The sequence below is a fragment of the Toxorhynchites rutilus genome, chromosome 3 (genome assembly GCF_029784135.1).
Source record: "Toxorhynchites rutilus septentrionalis strain SRP chromosome 3, ASM2978413v1, whole genome shotgun sequence".
Lineage (NCBI taxonomy): Eukaryota > Metazoa > Arthropoda > Insecta > Diptera > Culicidae > Toxorhynchites > Toxorhynchites rutilus.
In genome coordinates this window covers 198933322-198948485 of record NC_073746.1, presented here as the reverse complement: position 1 = coordinate 198948485, position 15164 = coordinate 198933322, and the positions used below count along the sequence as shown (strand labels likewise).

At 45.2% G+C, this 15164-nt stretch overlaps 1 protein-coding gene across 5 annotated transcripts in view; it reads right to left on the bottom strand.

Annotated features, from left to right (window-relative positions):
• Positions 1–12665: 12665 nt before the first annotated feature.
• The window catches only part of LOC129780172 (innexin inx1), a 31795-nt gene continuing 29296 nt past the window's right edge, over positions 12666–15164 (bottom strand). For 3 of the 5 annotated variants that reach the window (XM_055788160.1, XM_055788162.1, XM_055788161.1), the window contains exon 7: positions 12857–13000. In XM_055788160.1, coding sequence (XP_055644135.1) covers positions 12993–13000 — 8 coding nt within the window. In that variant the 3' untranslated portion in view covers positions 12857–12992. Of the gene's footprint in view, positions 13001–15164 lie in introns of all 5 variants that reach the window. The other 2 variants (XM_055788163.1, XM_055788164.1) reach the window with 1 other exon arrangement.

The window sequence follows — 15164 nt, the reverse complement described above, 5'->3', positions numbered from 1 at the left end:
AACACGTGGTATTTGTGTGTCCCAGGTTCACCGCAAGACGCGAGGGGCTGCCTGCCCTTCATGCCGGGAACATAGTAGAGAAAATGTGTCGCGACGAGGGCACCTGGAACGCTGTGAACAGTGTAATCATACACATCATGTCCGAGCTACAGCGGAAGTGGAGGGCCGACCAGCGTAGTAATAACCCCTGACCATAGAAGAGGAACAAATGCGAGGGCTGTTGCAAAGTGTAGTACCCCACGAGAGTCGTTGTGACGGAGTGCGCGTTATGTTGGAGGGCACTGCCTAATCGGCGCTCCGTTGGGAGAGAAATCCTGCGAGGGTGGCTGTGACGGGGCGCGCGTCAAGTTGGAGGGCGCTTCCTAATCGGTTCACGTCTCGACAGGTGAGAAACCCCGCGAGGGTGACTGTGACGGGTTGCGCGTCAAGCTGGAGGGCAATTCCTAATCGGTACACGTCTCGACGGATAAGCGGAATCTGGAGAGCAGGGTCAAGAAAATGCTGGCAATGCCTGTTGGTGGATTGAGAGAGGAACATTGCGAGGGTCGTTTCGGCGGAGCGAGAGCCTAGGAGAGCATCATCAAATCGGTGGGTACCCCCACGAGAGTTGCTGTGACGGAGTGCGCGTTATGTTGGAGGGCACTGCCTAATCGGCGCTCCGTTGGGAAGAGAAATCCTGCGAGGGTGGCTGTGACGGGGCGCGCGTCAAGATGGAGGGCGCTTCCTAATCGGTTCACGTCTCGACAGGTGAGAAACCCCGCGAGGGTGACTGTGACGGGTTGCGCGTCAAGTTGGAGGGCAATTCCTAATCGGTACACGTCTCGACGGGTAAAAGGAAGCCTGTGCTGCGGATGTGCGTGGCGGAGTACAACGGAAACGTAAATGAGATGTATAGAGAAAAAGGGAAGGATCAACGCTAGTTAGCGTTGAAAACTCGTGAAGTGCATGAGCACAGCCGCCCCCTGAAGTAGTCGCCTAGATGTGGTCCCGGGGGGAATGAGGCTACGAGTAGAGGGCTTGGTTTTTGTGGGTGCGATCCCCACTCGACGTCTGGGTTATCCCTTCCCAGATAAGGCTGGAAGAGCGTTCCTCACCTCTATAAAAAAAAAAAAAAAAAAAAAAAAAAAATTTGGTTCTCAAATGGGGATCAACATAGGGTAGGAGCCTGCCTGTTGGTCTCAAATGTTCCTATCTCACGCCTCCACGAAGATCATATGACGACATTTTTAGATCGGGCGTGAACTGGAAACACACACCTGGTCTTGGCTCCGAGAACGGGTGTCGAAAGTGGCTAAGTAAGGGGGTGCGAGCGAGTCAGAGCGCTATATCTCTCCCGGGGAAGGCCTCCCGGGTCATGGAGGCCTTGCCAACCCGCTGTCTCCCGGGCAAAGGAGATACACCCAGAAAATGGAGCTACGTTCACGAAGAATACTCAGAATGCGATCGCCCGAGGAGGGTCCCCGAACTGGAGCTGGTCCTGGAACGGGCGTAAGAGCGAGCGGCCAGCGGCTGGAGGGCGATGTGCAAGAGCGGGCCACCAGCCGGGTTCAACCCGAAGAGCTACCGCCACACGGAAACAGCAGCCATCGACATCACCAACGAAACGCTGCGCCTACGAGGCGTGTTGCGACTGTCAGACGACAGTCGTCCACACTTGTGGGTACTACTAGGCGACGGATCATGTGGACACATGAAATGAATGAATTCGTGATCCGCGCCTATTACATCTGCACTGCTTTGGAGACGGACATGAGCGGTCGCCCTCGAATACTCGCAATGTTCGAGGAAGCGTATCCAGAGTTCGTCGGGAGGCTTGACCAAAACGCGATGAACGCGAGGCGTAGAGCGATTGTACGCAACAATATGCTCTCCCAAACGCAAGTCGACGAGATCAAGCAGCAGGTGCAGAGAGAACTAAGCTCCAGAACAAGCAGAGCAAGCGATGTGTCGAGACGAAGTTCAGTACGGCTGAGCAATTCATTCGCGAGTGGGGCACGCGAATCAGCACCAGTGGAGGCCACAGTACAACAACCCCCTGAGCCGGAAGATCCACAGCCAGATCAACAACTACTACGCGATCTGGTCTTCCATTACGACGAGGCGATCTCACAGTTCCGCGACACGGACCCTTTGTCGCGCCCCAGGATCCCGAAGTTGCAGCATTCCCGCAGGCTGACAAGTGCAGTAAAGCTCATGAACGAGCACGTTCTTCCGCTGCACTTGGTTGATGCTGAGAACATGGAGGAGCTGCAACTGAAAGTTTACTGTGCTGCTGTGGCGACCGCCAAAAGTTTAGGATACCGTATTAGGCCAAGAGGCGGACTGCTCCAACATCTCCGTGAAAGGCGTGAGCCTCCATGGCGAAGGAGATTGGAGCAACGGATCCTAAACAAGCGCGCCGCAATTGGAAGACTGATGGCGTACAAAAGAGGCAGCAGATCGGCGAAATTATGTCGCCAAGTTGCTGTGATCGTGCGGCCTACTGAACTTCGCCAGCTGGGAGCTCACCAGCTGACGGAAAAACTCGACACACTGGTACAGCAATTGAGCGTCCTTACAAAACGGCTGAAACGTTACTCTGACTCTGCAAAGCGCCAGGAACAAAATCGGATGTTCAGAGATAACGAAAAAGCGTTCTACGACCACATTAGCGACGAGAAGCCCGACTACCGCGAAGGTTTGCCAGATATTAGCGATGTGACGAACTTCTGGGCTGGTATTTGGGAGACCCCAGTACAACATCGCGACGGGCAAATGTGGTTAAGACGGGAGGAGGAGAGTTGTGGTGAAATTGGAGAGATGCCAGCTATCATCGTCGAAGAGAACGATGTCCGCGAAGCCTCGCGGTACCTGAGGAACTGGGCAGCACCGGGCCCCGATGGTGTTCAGAACTTCTGGCACAAGAAGCTGACCGTCGCACATCAAAAGATAGCTGAGTGCTTCAACAAGGTGCTACGTGACCCACACAACCTCCCTGAATTCGCCACCCGTGGCGTCACATTCCTCCTCCCGAAAGACAGCAACACATTGAACCCATCAAAGTACAGGCCGATAACGTGCCTATCGAGTCTGTACAAGATATTAAGCAGCATCATAACCGCCAAAGTTTCTGCCCACTGCGAACAACACCATATCATCGCAGAAGAGCAGAAAGGATGCAGAAAAAATACGCATGGCTGCAAAGACCAGGCCATCATCGACGCAACCATAGTCGGCCAGGCGGTTTATAATCAGCGGAACCTAAGCATGGCCTATATCGATTACAGGAAGGCTTATGACTCCATACCTCACTCGTTTCTCGTCCGGGTATTGGAGCTCTACAAAATTGATCCCGTCGTCGTTAGGTTCCTGCAGCATGCGATGAGGCAGTGGAGCACGTCTCTGCACCTTAGTGATGGGGAAAATGTGTTGCAGTCTAGAACGCTGCAGATAAAGAGGGGGATATTCCAAGGCGACTCTTTCAGCCCGCTTTGGTTTTGTCTGGCACTGAACCCCCTCAGTAGGACGCTCAATAGAAACGGTCATGGCTATAAAATAAGGTATGGCGACGGCGCCCACGAAGAAGTGACCCATACCTTTTACATGGACGATCTCAAGGTCTACGCTGATTCACGTCAGCGTCTAGGTGTAGCTATCCGGGTTGTCGAAGACATAAGCAGGGACATCTGTATGGAGTTCGGCCTCGACAAGTGTCGCTGTGTCCACCTGCTGAAAGGACAACTTACCGAATCCGGAGGCTACGAGGTCTATGACGGCGAGTTTATAAGAGACATGGTTCGTGGCGAATCCTATAAATATCTTGGATTCCGACAGCTCACCGGGATTCGCCACTCCGACATCAAGACGGAGCTGCGAGACAAGTTCTTGAGTCGAGTGAACTGTGTCCTGAGGACTTTCCTCAACGCGGGGAACAAGGTACGCGCGATCAACACATTCGCGGTTCCCCTGCTGACCTTCAGTTTTGGTGTAGTCAAATGGAGCAAAACTAACCTAGAGGACCTTGAGAGGAGGATGAGGAAAGCATTCAAAGAGGCCGGAATGCACCATCCTCAATCGGCACTGGAGAGAGTTTCACTACCACGCAAAGAAGGGGGACTTGGAATCGTCGACATTTCTGCACTGTGTGTTGCCCAGGTACGACAACTGCGCGAGTACTTCGCAGAACGCGCCAACCAAAACGCGCTATACCGGGCTGTCTGCGCCGCCGACAGAGGATACAGCGCTCTGCACTTGGCGCAAGCGGAGTACCAACTCAACTGCAATCTGCAGACAGTGGAGGAGAAGATTGCAGCTTGGAAGCAGAAGGCAGTGCATGGTGCCCACCCCCATCAACTGGACCGGCCACACGTCGACAAGGCCGCATCTAATCTGTGGCTAACGCGTGGTGAACTCTCTTCAGTAGTAGAAGCCGACATGATAGCCATCCAGGACAGGATAATGCCGACGAGAAACTGCAGGCGGTACGTCTGGCATCAAGACGTTGATGACATTTGCCGGATGTGCCATCAACCAGGTGAAAACATAGAGCACATTATGGGAGGCTGTCCCGTTTTGGCCAACGCAGCCTACACCGAGCGCCACAACAACGTGGCCCGTATTGTTCATCGACAACTGGCGCTCCAATGTGCTCTACTGGAAGACAACGTACCAAACTACCGGTACCTGCCTGCACCTGTCCTGGAAAATGACCGTTTCAAGCTGTACTGGGATCGCACTGTTCTGACCGACCTCTCGATCCACCACAACCGCCCAGATATAATGGTTTACGACAAGAGCGACCGCAAAGTCACCATCATCGATGTCGCTATTCCACTGAACCAGAATCTGGAGGAGACCCACGGTCGCAAAATCTGCAAGTACCGACCATTGGCCGTGGAGCTCAAGGAACTGTGGGGGCTAAGGGAGGTCCCAAGAATTGTTCCAGTCGTTCTCTCTGGAACTGGAATTATCCCGAAGACACTTCTGGAAGCGCTAAAGGTGTTGAACATCGAGAAGGAATTGGCCGGCATCCAAAAGTCGGTCATCCTTAGCACCTGCGCGATTGTCCGACAATTCCTCGGTCAGGACTAAAACAGCACGAGCATGCAGATACGTGCATTCCGCAGAGCCTAGTCCCCCTTTGGCATTCAGAAGCCCGGGGGCAGGTGAAAATTCTGGCTAGGTTCGCCTAGTTAAGAAGTGAGATAAGTCTGGCAAAAAAAAAAGGAAGGGTGACACTAGAAGGGTGATTACCATCTTTGATAACAGACCACACAGACTATTTAAACATTCTTAATTCTATCTTTAAAAACTAGTCTACTTATATTGAAATCAAAAATATCGTGCATATCGTTAAAAGTCCTACAGCATCTAGCTAGCGGATTGTTATATCCGTATGTAGTACGGTGTCCTTGAACTCTGAGAAAGGAAGTGCTTCGGAGTTGGCGGTTTATAACGTGAATATTTATATTTTGCAGTATGCTGCCCCAGTCGATGTTGATATGCTCGATGTCGTGGTAGCCATCGCCACAATCACAAAGATTGTTTGCTGCGAGCCCAATTCGATAGAGATGCGCGTTTAGGTTGTAGTGATTGGACATAAGCCGAGATATCACCGCTTTGCTGGTGTTTCAACCGACATGAGATACTTATGCAAACAATTATTCTCCTCTTCAAAAACAACAACTTCAACATAATTTAAACCAGAATTTACCTAAATAATGATTCCTGCGTATCCGAAATGATTAGAACTTTTCACTTTAGATGAACAAAGATTTTGTCGCTTGAGACACTTATACGATTATTCGAATAACATGAGACATTTATGTAAGCAGTAGTTCTGATACTTATGAATAATCTTTTCCATCACACCAAAGTGTTACAATGGATAAATTCTACTATTATGATTTTTATCCTACATTCCTATGCATTCAACGCACTGTGCGTTGTCTTGTGTGGGTGGCTACTTTGTTTTTATACTGAGTACCGTTATCTATTTCTTATAGGAGCACCGTATTGATTCGTGAGCAAGTTCACTAGAAATCAAGCTTCGTTTAGGAAAATCATGAACTGATACTTGGTTGAGTAAAATATAAGATTAGCATGGTTCATTACTGTGGTGGCTGAGAGCAGACAAACGCATGCAAATAGTTAGATTTAATGGGAAAATTCAAAACCAATATTTGTTACATTTGGAGTTCCTCAAGGCTCTCATTTGGGAACACTTTTGTTCATTTTATTTGCTAATGATGTTTGCGTTTTTCTTAACAGTGCTAAGGCACTTATCTACGCCGATGATATGAAGCTGTATATGAAAAAAAAAAGATGAAAAAGACTTTCAAACATTAAAAAATGAAGTTTGACATCTTTTGTAATTGGTACACTAAGAGTTTATTACAGCTTAATGTTAGAAAATGTTCTAATTTGGAAAATCGAATTTTTGACCATGTACATGCATAAAACGTTGTTACCGATCATCTCAAAATTCCTCGATCACAAAAGGTTGTTTGTGTAAATATTTTCTGTCTAGTGTGTAAGTTAATTTTTGTTTTGCCTCGACTGGTATAAATGTTGTTAAATGTACATACCTTGGTTTAATATATGTAAACATACTAACCCAACATCGCCCCGACGAGGTTTCGTGTCGGGCGAAAAGAGACATCTGTCAGGATTGACAGATGTCCTTCCGGTGGAAATGGGAGGGAGTAGGAGGAGGAAAGGAGCTGAATGATAGGAAAGGAGGTGACTTGGAAGGAGATGTTGGATTGAGTCGGTCACTTAGTCCGGAGTCAGGAAACGACACGCAAGTGAAGAATTTTGGTATCGTTGGAACAGAAATTTGAAGAGAAGAGAGTTGGAAGACAGTGAGTTGAGAAGATAGAAAAGAGTCGTGAAAGAAAAAAAAGTGAGTGGTAGAGTGAAGTGACAGAGGTAGAGAGAGAAGACCTCTTGCGGAATAGGACCCTCAATCACGCTACACCATCATCGGGTGTCCTGCCGAGAAACTCCGGCCACCTACCATCACGTTTCCAAGCGACGCCCTTTTGCTATACGGTCCAGAGCATCACGGACAGAACGCCTCCCTCCTCCCATCCGCACCGGTGAACCGCAGCGCGACGACGACGACCACGAAGGACAACGAAGGGCCCCAACGAAAACGGTACCGATACTAACCTTTATACCGAAAAAATATAGAAAAATTAAAAACTAACTTCTCTACTCTATTCTATTAAATAATCAATGCCAGTCCATTTTGCATAGGCAGCTTCTTGTGTCCGCATTTCGCAATTCCGCTTTGCTGGTGTTTCAACCGAGGTCGAAACAGTCCTCCCGAGGGCCAAAGCCGACCCTGAGAGAAATATAAAACACGAGGTGAGCTAAGCTGGGCAGTATGGCTAAAACCGTAGTTAACAACGTCGAGGAGTCATCTCGAAAAAAAAATTTTGGCCGACAATCGACCTTCTGGGACCTGAGTGGCAAAGAAAAAAAAATATCGAATTTAAAGAATCGACCATGTATATTTTATTTATTGGCCCAAAAAAAATTACCTGTGAAAAATTTGCGGTATTTAGTTGTGCCTAAAAGCACTCAAAGTTTTGATTTTGTGACCACTCAGGCTACAATTTTTTTTCGATTTTCTAAATTGTTGGGAGTCCAGCTCGTACCAAGCATTCTTCAACGCTGCAAAATGTATAGTCTGTTAACTTTCCAAATATTTTTTTTTTTAAATTGCTTTTTCGTAACGTCAGTTTTGTCCACCTTGTTGCCCAAAATTTTCCATAAATTCCCAATAGGATCGAAGTCGGGGCTTTGTTTGATCGGAAAAATGCTGCTATTTTCTTCGCAATCTACTTAGGGTTCTTATCTTGCTGGTAGTCCCATTTCCAGCATGGATTCTTCCAGGTTCTCGCACAGTCATAATACCGTTGACCTGCGCTAAGTTTCCCACCCCAGCCCACGAGGAACAGCCCCACACCATGATGCTTCCACCACCGTGCTTCATAGAAGAGCTCTCGTCGCTCTTCCGCCACACTCGGAATCACCTTTTCTTGTTCTTGAACTTGGATTCATCTGACCAAATAACGCGTTTCCAGAACTCCAGTGGCTTGTTGACATGGTCCTTGGCAAACTGGAGTAATTTTTTGTTGGTATTGCTGATCATCGGTCACGTTTTAGTGAAGCAGCTTTTCAGGTCCTGTTCCACCAAGCGTCGTATTTTTTATCACATCTGATTTAGTAATCTAGCTGTGACAGAGATGAGTTTATTCGTGTACATTTCTATCTCACGATAATTTTGTTGTATATTACACAGTAGTCATTTAGGCGTAAGAGTATTTCTGTCTTATTTATTTATTTATTTACCATCTTTGATAACAGACCACACAGACTATTTAAACATTCTTAATTCTATCTTTAAAAACTAGTCTACTTATATTGAAATCAAAAATATCGTGCATATCGTTAAAAGTCCTACAGCATCTAGCTAGCGGATTGTTATATCCGTATGTAGTACGGTGTCCTTGAACTCTGAGAAAGGAAGTGCTTCGGAGTTGGCGGTTTATAACGTGAATATTTATATTTTGCAGTATGCTGCCCCAGTCGATGTTGTTGCTTAGTACGTCGTAGATGAACACTCTTTGCAGAAAACTACGCCGGCTCAATAGAGTTTGAAGTCCGATGAGCGCGCATCGATGTTTGTAAGGCGGTAGATTGTCGGGATTCGTCCATGGGAGCCGCCGTAACGCATTTCTTATGAAAAGTTTCTGAATTTTTTCGATACGTGTTACGTGCACACTATGAAACGAGTCCCAGATTTGCACTCCATACTCTAGCACGCAACGAACCAGAGAACAGTACATTGACTTCATGGCATGTACGTCGTCAAATTGCGCTGTATTTCTTCCCAAGAAGCCAAGCATGGAGTTTGCTTTAGTGACTGTCATCGATATGTGCTCGATACACATTTCGCCTTTTCATTTAAGAATATTCCTATTGTTCGAATGTTCACCAAATGTACCATACACAGCGGGACTGTTGATATGAGGCTTCCATTGTTGTGTTATTAATAGTACCAATTACCGATGCAACAGATCGTATGTGAAGTGAGAGGCTGGGATCACCATCACATGATGATTGTTGCGCGGACGTAGTATCTAGAATAACACACAAAAGATAGTCAATTGAGGGCCCTCAGTTATGAGCTCATGATCGTTCGCTTAGTAGCGGACACGCAACCAATTAGACTACGGAGACCCCCAAGCGAAGCGTCGTGAAATGGAGCGATTCGAAGGGTCCAGATCCAACCTGTCTTTAATCGCCCGAAGGGTCGTTCGTGGGTTCTTCTTTACATCCCGGATGATTAGTGTGTCCGTTCTTCCATCAGTCTTACGTATCTGATGCTTCCGAATGACCAGCTGGACCGCACCACGGCATACCCCATACTTCCCAGTAATGTTTCGCTGAGACTCCTCACGCCGGAAGTCACGCATAATCAAATTTCGGACATGCCTTGAGATTTGATTTACACCCATATATATATATATATATATATATATATATATATATATATATATATATATATATATATATATATATATATATATATATATATATATATATATATATATATATATATATATATATATATTTATATATATATATATATATATATATATATATATATATTTTTATATATTATATTATATATATATATATATTATATATATATTATATATATATATATATATATTATATATATATTTTTATATATATATTTGATTATATATATATATATTTGTTCAAATCGGTTGCGTGACTTATGCGCCACGCTGTATTCAGCAGTATGTGTGTACTGTGTACAGTTGATTCAGCACGAACCATCTTCTTCTTCTTCTTAAATGGCACTAACGTTCCTAGAAGAACTTCGCCATCCCAACATAGTATTACTTGCGTCATTTTTATTTGTGCTTGGTTCAGATTTCTATGCCAAATAATACGCCTTGAATGCATCCTGAGTGGCAAGCTCTAGAATAGGCGTGACCACAGTGCATGTCGACCAAAACGGGAATCGTACCCAAACCCCCGGCATGTTAGGTGTGACGCTAACCACTCGGCCACGGGAGCACATCAAGCATACGGCGATGAAATTGTGATCATTATTGAAAAACCAACCGCTTCCAGTGTATGAGCGGCTAAAACTAACAAAAAAAAACAAGCAAAATCGTCATGGGAGCACATCAAGCATACGGCGATGAAATTGTGATCATTATTGAAAAACCAACCGCTTCCAGTGTATGAGCGGCTAAAACTAACAAAAAAAACAAGCAAAATCGTTAAACTATCCCCTGTGCTGAGATTACGTTCATGGAGGCTAAGAATGTATGTGCAGAAAATCGACCAGGGGTTGACAGCTGTATTCACCAACGCGGAAACTCAATGGTATTTCGCTTCGCCATCTGCACCGCAAAAAGAGGGGCGTCTCGAGAGCTCATGGTTCAGTGTGTGATTGCTTCACTCTCCACCATTCAAAAATCAAACGTGGAGACCTTAAACACCCTTCTAATCGAGACCAAACCAATGATAAACTCGAAAAGACTAACCTACATACCGATTGAGTCCGAATTTGAATTGATTGAAGCGTTGACTCCAAACTGCTCCCCGGTGCTAAGAACCAATGGAATAAACGAACCACCCAAGGTAGTAGGTGGAACACATTTTTATTAAATATTAAATTAATTAAATCTTCTAAAAATGTTACGACGACCCGCCAGGCGGCCTTACGTCAGTTGACCGGGATCTTAGCCAATGCCGTTGCAAAGATGAATATTGGCACGTTATTTAGCTCTTACTTGATCTTGATGACCTCTGTTTTGACCCCAAAATTATTTGAGTAATTAAAGGTTCGACCAAAAATGAGTAAAATTTGAGTTAAAAAAGGTTCGCAGTTGGGGGATGTTGAGAGAATTGGCGTTCTTCGGTACATCGTTTATCTTCAGCCGGTCCATTTTCTCCAGTGGTCTCGAGGCATACTGGGTCGAGGCCATGACCGACTCGTGATATTTCTTGATGGAGGCGGCAACTTCCGGCAGACACTTCGTACTGCATATCTCTCTGTTCGCCGCAAGCCCCGAAGGAAAGAACAACTACATAAACGGAAGAATCTTCTGTGGGGACTTAATTTGGGGGGTCTGTATTTGACGACATCGTTTACCTTGTTGGTGGGGGACGTAGAGTGTACGGTTCCCTCCCGTACGTTGTTGACGAGTAGGTCTCGTCAGTCATTAGGACCACATCTTCGCGCTTCGCCGGAAAGATGACACGGCCGGCTTCAACTAATGCCTCCGCTTAAAAATGTCCATTATGGCCAGGCTTCATCGTTTAGCCAGTTGCTCCGACCTCCCAGCTCAAAGTGCGGAACAATTAGGCCACCTTGCTCTCGGGTTTCCTCTTCAGCATCTGCAGCACTTAACGTTCACGCAGCACTATCGGACGCTCAGAATCAGGTTATCCGTATGACATTGTTGCCTTTCTCCAGTAGGCTATTATAAACGCCAGATCGGTTATATCCGGCGTACACGATGGACAACTTCTTCACTCCGGGGTGGGGTCAACGACACGAACAAAGCATGGAGTGTAGTTGCTTGACTGTTTTGGCCAAGACTGGTGTAAATCAACTGATAAGTGTGTCTTACGTGATCTTGACGACCTCCGTTTTGGTCTCGAAATGGATTCGTTAGAGTATCGACCAAAAATGTTCTATGGTTCGTAGTTAGGGGACGTTGAGAGAATTGAGTTCTTCGGTACATCTTCAGCGCATTCATTTTCTCTAGTGGTCTCGAGGCATATTATGCCGAGGCCATATCCGACCAAAAGACCACATCCTCCTTCGCATGATATTTCTTGATGAAGGCGGCAACTTCCGGCAGACACTTCGTACTGTATATACATCTGTTCACCGCAAGCCCCGAAGTAAAGAAGAATGGCAGAAACATTCCGTCCACGCTCGTCAATCACAGAAGGATCTTCTGCGGGTCCATGATTTAGGAAGTGTGATGTTGTATTTGACGTAAAGTGTACGGTTCCCTCCCAGTCGGTCTAGTATCAAGTAGGTCATCATCCATTAGGATCACAACTTCGCGCTTCACCTGAAAGATGTTTTTCGCTAGCACCTTTAGTCGTTACTTCAGGGTGATTACATGTTGCTCAGACATGGCCGGCTTCGACAAATTCTTCCGCTTAAAAATGTTCATTTTGGCCAGGCTTCATCGTTTGGCCAGTTGCTCCGACCTCCGACCTCCGATGTCCAACTTTTTCACTCCGGGTGGAACTGACGACATGAACAAAGCATCGTGTGTAGTTGCTTGACTGTTTTGACATCCATCGGCATCCGAAATTGTTGCTTGATTCAATACATACGTTACTTGGTATTTTAAAATTTCATTCACCTAGAACAATCTGGACCACCGGAAATCGTAGCATGTCGAAGGATGGTCTAATTCTATAGCGAACCCAGCACGCAGGACACCGGTAAGATTAGGCGAGTATGATGGGCAAAACATTTTGAGAGAAAACCAGATAACAGTTGCCCGGTGATGATGTTTGCATTGCATCCGGTGGGGACAGAAAGAAAAGATGTTTTATGGTGATATTTAGAAGTTCTTTCATAAACAATAATAACCGTCTATCTATTAAAATCCGCTGGTAAAATGCACATTGCTTTTAATGAGTATATGTAGATAACATCTAACTGTGACATATGGCAGTACTAACATCTAGATCTATAAACCTTATCTTCTATCATGAAGGTCATTTTTCATTTTTCCTCGGGGGTTCGATTTGTTTTGCAAGCTCCACCACAATATCTCTGTAAATGGGCGGGTCTAAGTTTCCTCCTAACATATAAATTATCCACCAATCTCCCAAATCAGTTTTCCTTGAAATCGCTTGGGCAGCTTCTTTCGGCACCAATCTAATTATATCCAACAATCGAGCGCGAACTGACGGCATCATCATAATCATGGCCCTGAAAGTAGTAATGATTGTAACGATCATATTACGTTTAATTTGTTATGCTTTCATATTTTTTTCGAGTAATATAATTTAATCAGTCCCCGACTTTTTTTCAGCCAATAGTTCGGTCGGGTTGGGTTGCTAGTGCGCACATCGAGTCAACCAAACAGTCAGGCTGGTAAACAGTGCGCACACTAGCTAACTGGGAAAAGGGAAAAGGTGGCCAACAAAATAAACTATACAAGTTCTCCAAAAATACCTGGTTTTGGAGGCGATCTGCACATGCGGCGGGAAAACTGATATTTTCATCGCTACCGTAACTAAGACACGTACATTGTATGTCATACAAGGAATATCTGGAGAAACGTCTCCTGTCTTTTTATCAACAAACACGCAAACCCCTTCGATTGCCGTCGGATTCTGGCATCCTGACATTATGGGGAGAAGGCGATGGAATGGTATGCTGTGGATAACGAGATAGTTGTTCACAAAAATTACGATCTTCCCAACACCCCTGTTACACCTCTCAGACTGAGCGCACTTTAGCATCCAAATGGCTCCTCGAACCTCCTTCAGAGTTTGAGTTCAATGGATTACTTACTTACATTAAACCTTACTTTACCTCTAACATTATACTTGAAATAAATAGGCTTGCTAAAAGGCGTGTATAATACATGTGAGAAGGCTTCCTGGTAAAACAAACAACATAGTTGCATAATTGTAAGGCAAACATTGTCGAAATATTGAACTCCCGACCCCGTCAGGCTGACGCCATATGAGCCTTAATAAAAATATATATTTTGGATTTAAAAAAAACAGGCAACAGGAGTCACTAAAAACGTAAGACATTGAACTAGAAACAATCATATGTAACTAAATCAAATTTTAATTATAGGAAATTATGATCTACCCAGCAAACAAAGTGGTGATTTATTTTTTGGATATCAAACTCCTTGTTTGAACATTTTAAAAATTTTTTTTACATCAAAACTATGTTGGATCCTCCCTCGAGTACGTCTAAAACTACCGTTGTACAACAAAGTACGCCGAAGGTGCCAAGTTTATGTGTGGAATGTGTTGAAGACATTGCGACCGATATAGGAACTGCTCGAAATGCGAAATCGCGAGAGCATGCCGGAAAGGTAAACTGAAGTTCAAAACGATCTCATCTGCACTGAAGACATCGAACACTAAGGACCGGAAGGATACGTTACGTGTTGCGATAGTGAAAGGTGGCGGAAAGAAGATGACATCGAAGGTAATTCAACCGGAAAGAGTTATGTTGAAGTAGCGGAAGCATACGAAAAAGGCGGAAAGTATGTGGATAAAACTGATGTTGCGGTGCAGAAGAGCAGATCGATAGTTTCTACGTCTTCGTTTAAATCTGCCAAATCGCGTTTGGAGGTTCGCTTGAAGAAGATAATTTAATTTGTTTATTTGGACTATAGGCTGTAAGCCCGTTAGCCTTCTTAAAATTAAACGTGAATACAGAAAACATAAAACATACAAACTTAGAACTTATGCATTCAGTTGGTCTCTAAAATATAATCTTAATCTTCTTCGAATTTCTTCTGATGTCATATTTACAGAAACAACATTTTGCAGCACGTTGAACTCACGCATAAATCTGGCTGTCGGTTCATGCTGGGTGTAATTTCTGTTCCTCAGGGGTGGGTCAAACATCCTCCGTCGACGAAGAGAAACGGGGCTGGTGTTAAAACGAATCCTGTCGTAGAGACGCGGGCTTTTGATCCGTCCGTTCAGTACGTTGCAAAAAAAAGTTACGTCTGTAATTTTGTGCCTGCTGCTAATGGTATCCAGATCTACCAAACAGCAGAGATCTTTATATGGTGGCCGGGATTCTTCTCTCCATCCCAGATTTCTTAGCGCAAATTTCAAGAACTTCTTTTGAACATTTTCAAGTCTTTGAATATGTAGATCGTATTGCGTGTGGATCGGTAAAGTCCTGCCCGAATCGACGAGTGAGTGCAAATAGTTTCAGCGCCTTCTTTGACAATACGCTCTATGTGGCAATTGAACGAAAGAGATCGATCCATCGTCACGCCTAAGTCACGCACATTCTCTACTTGTTGTAGATTCGAACCTCCCAGTCTATAGTCGAAGCTTATTGGCTGAACTCTCCTCGTAAAGGTCATAACGGATCATTTGTTGGGGTT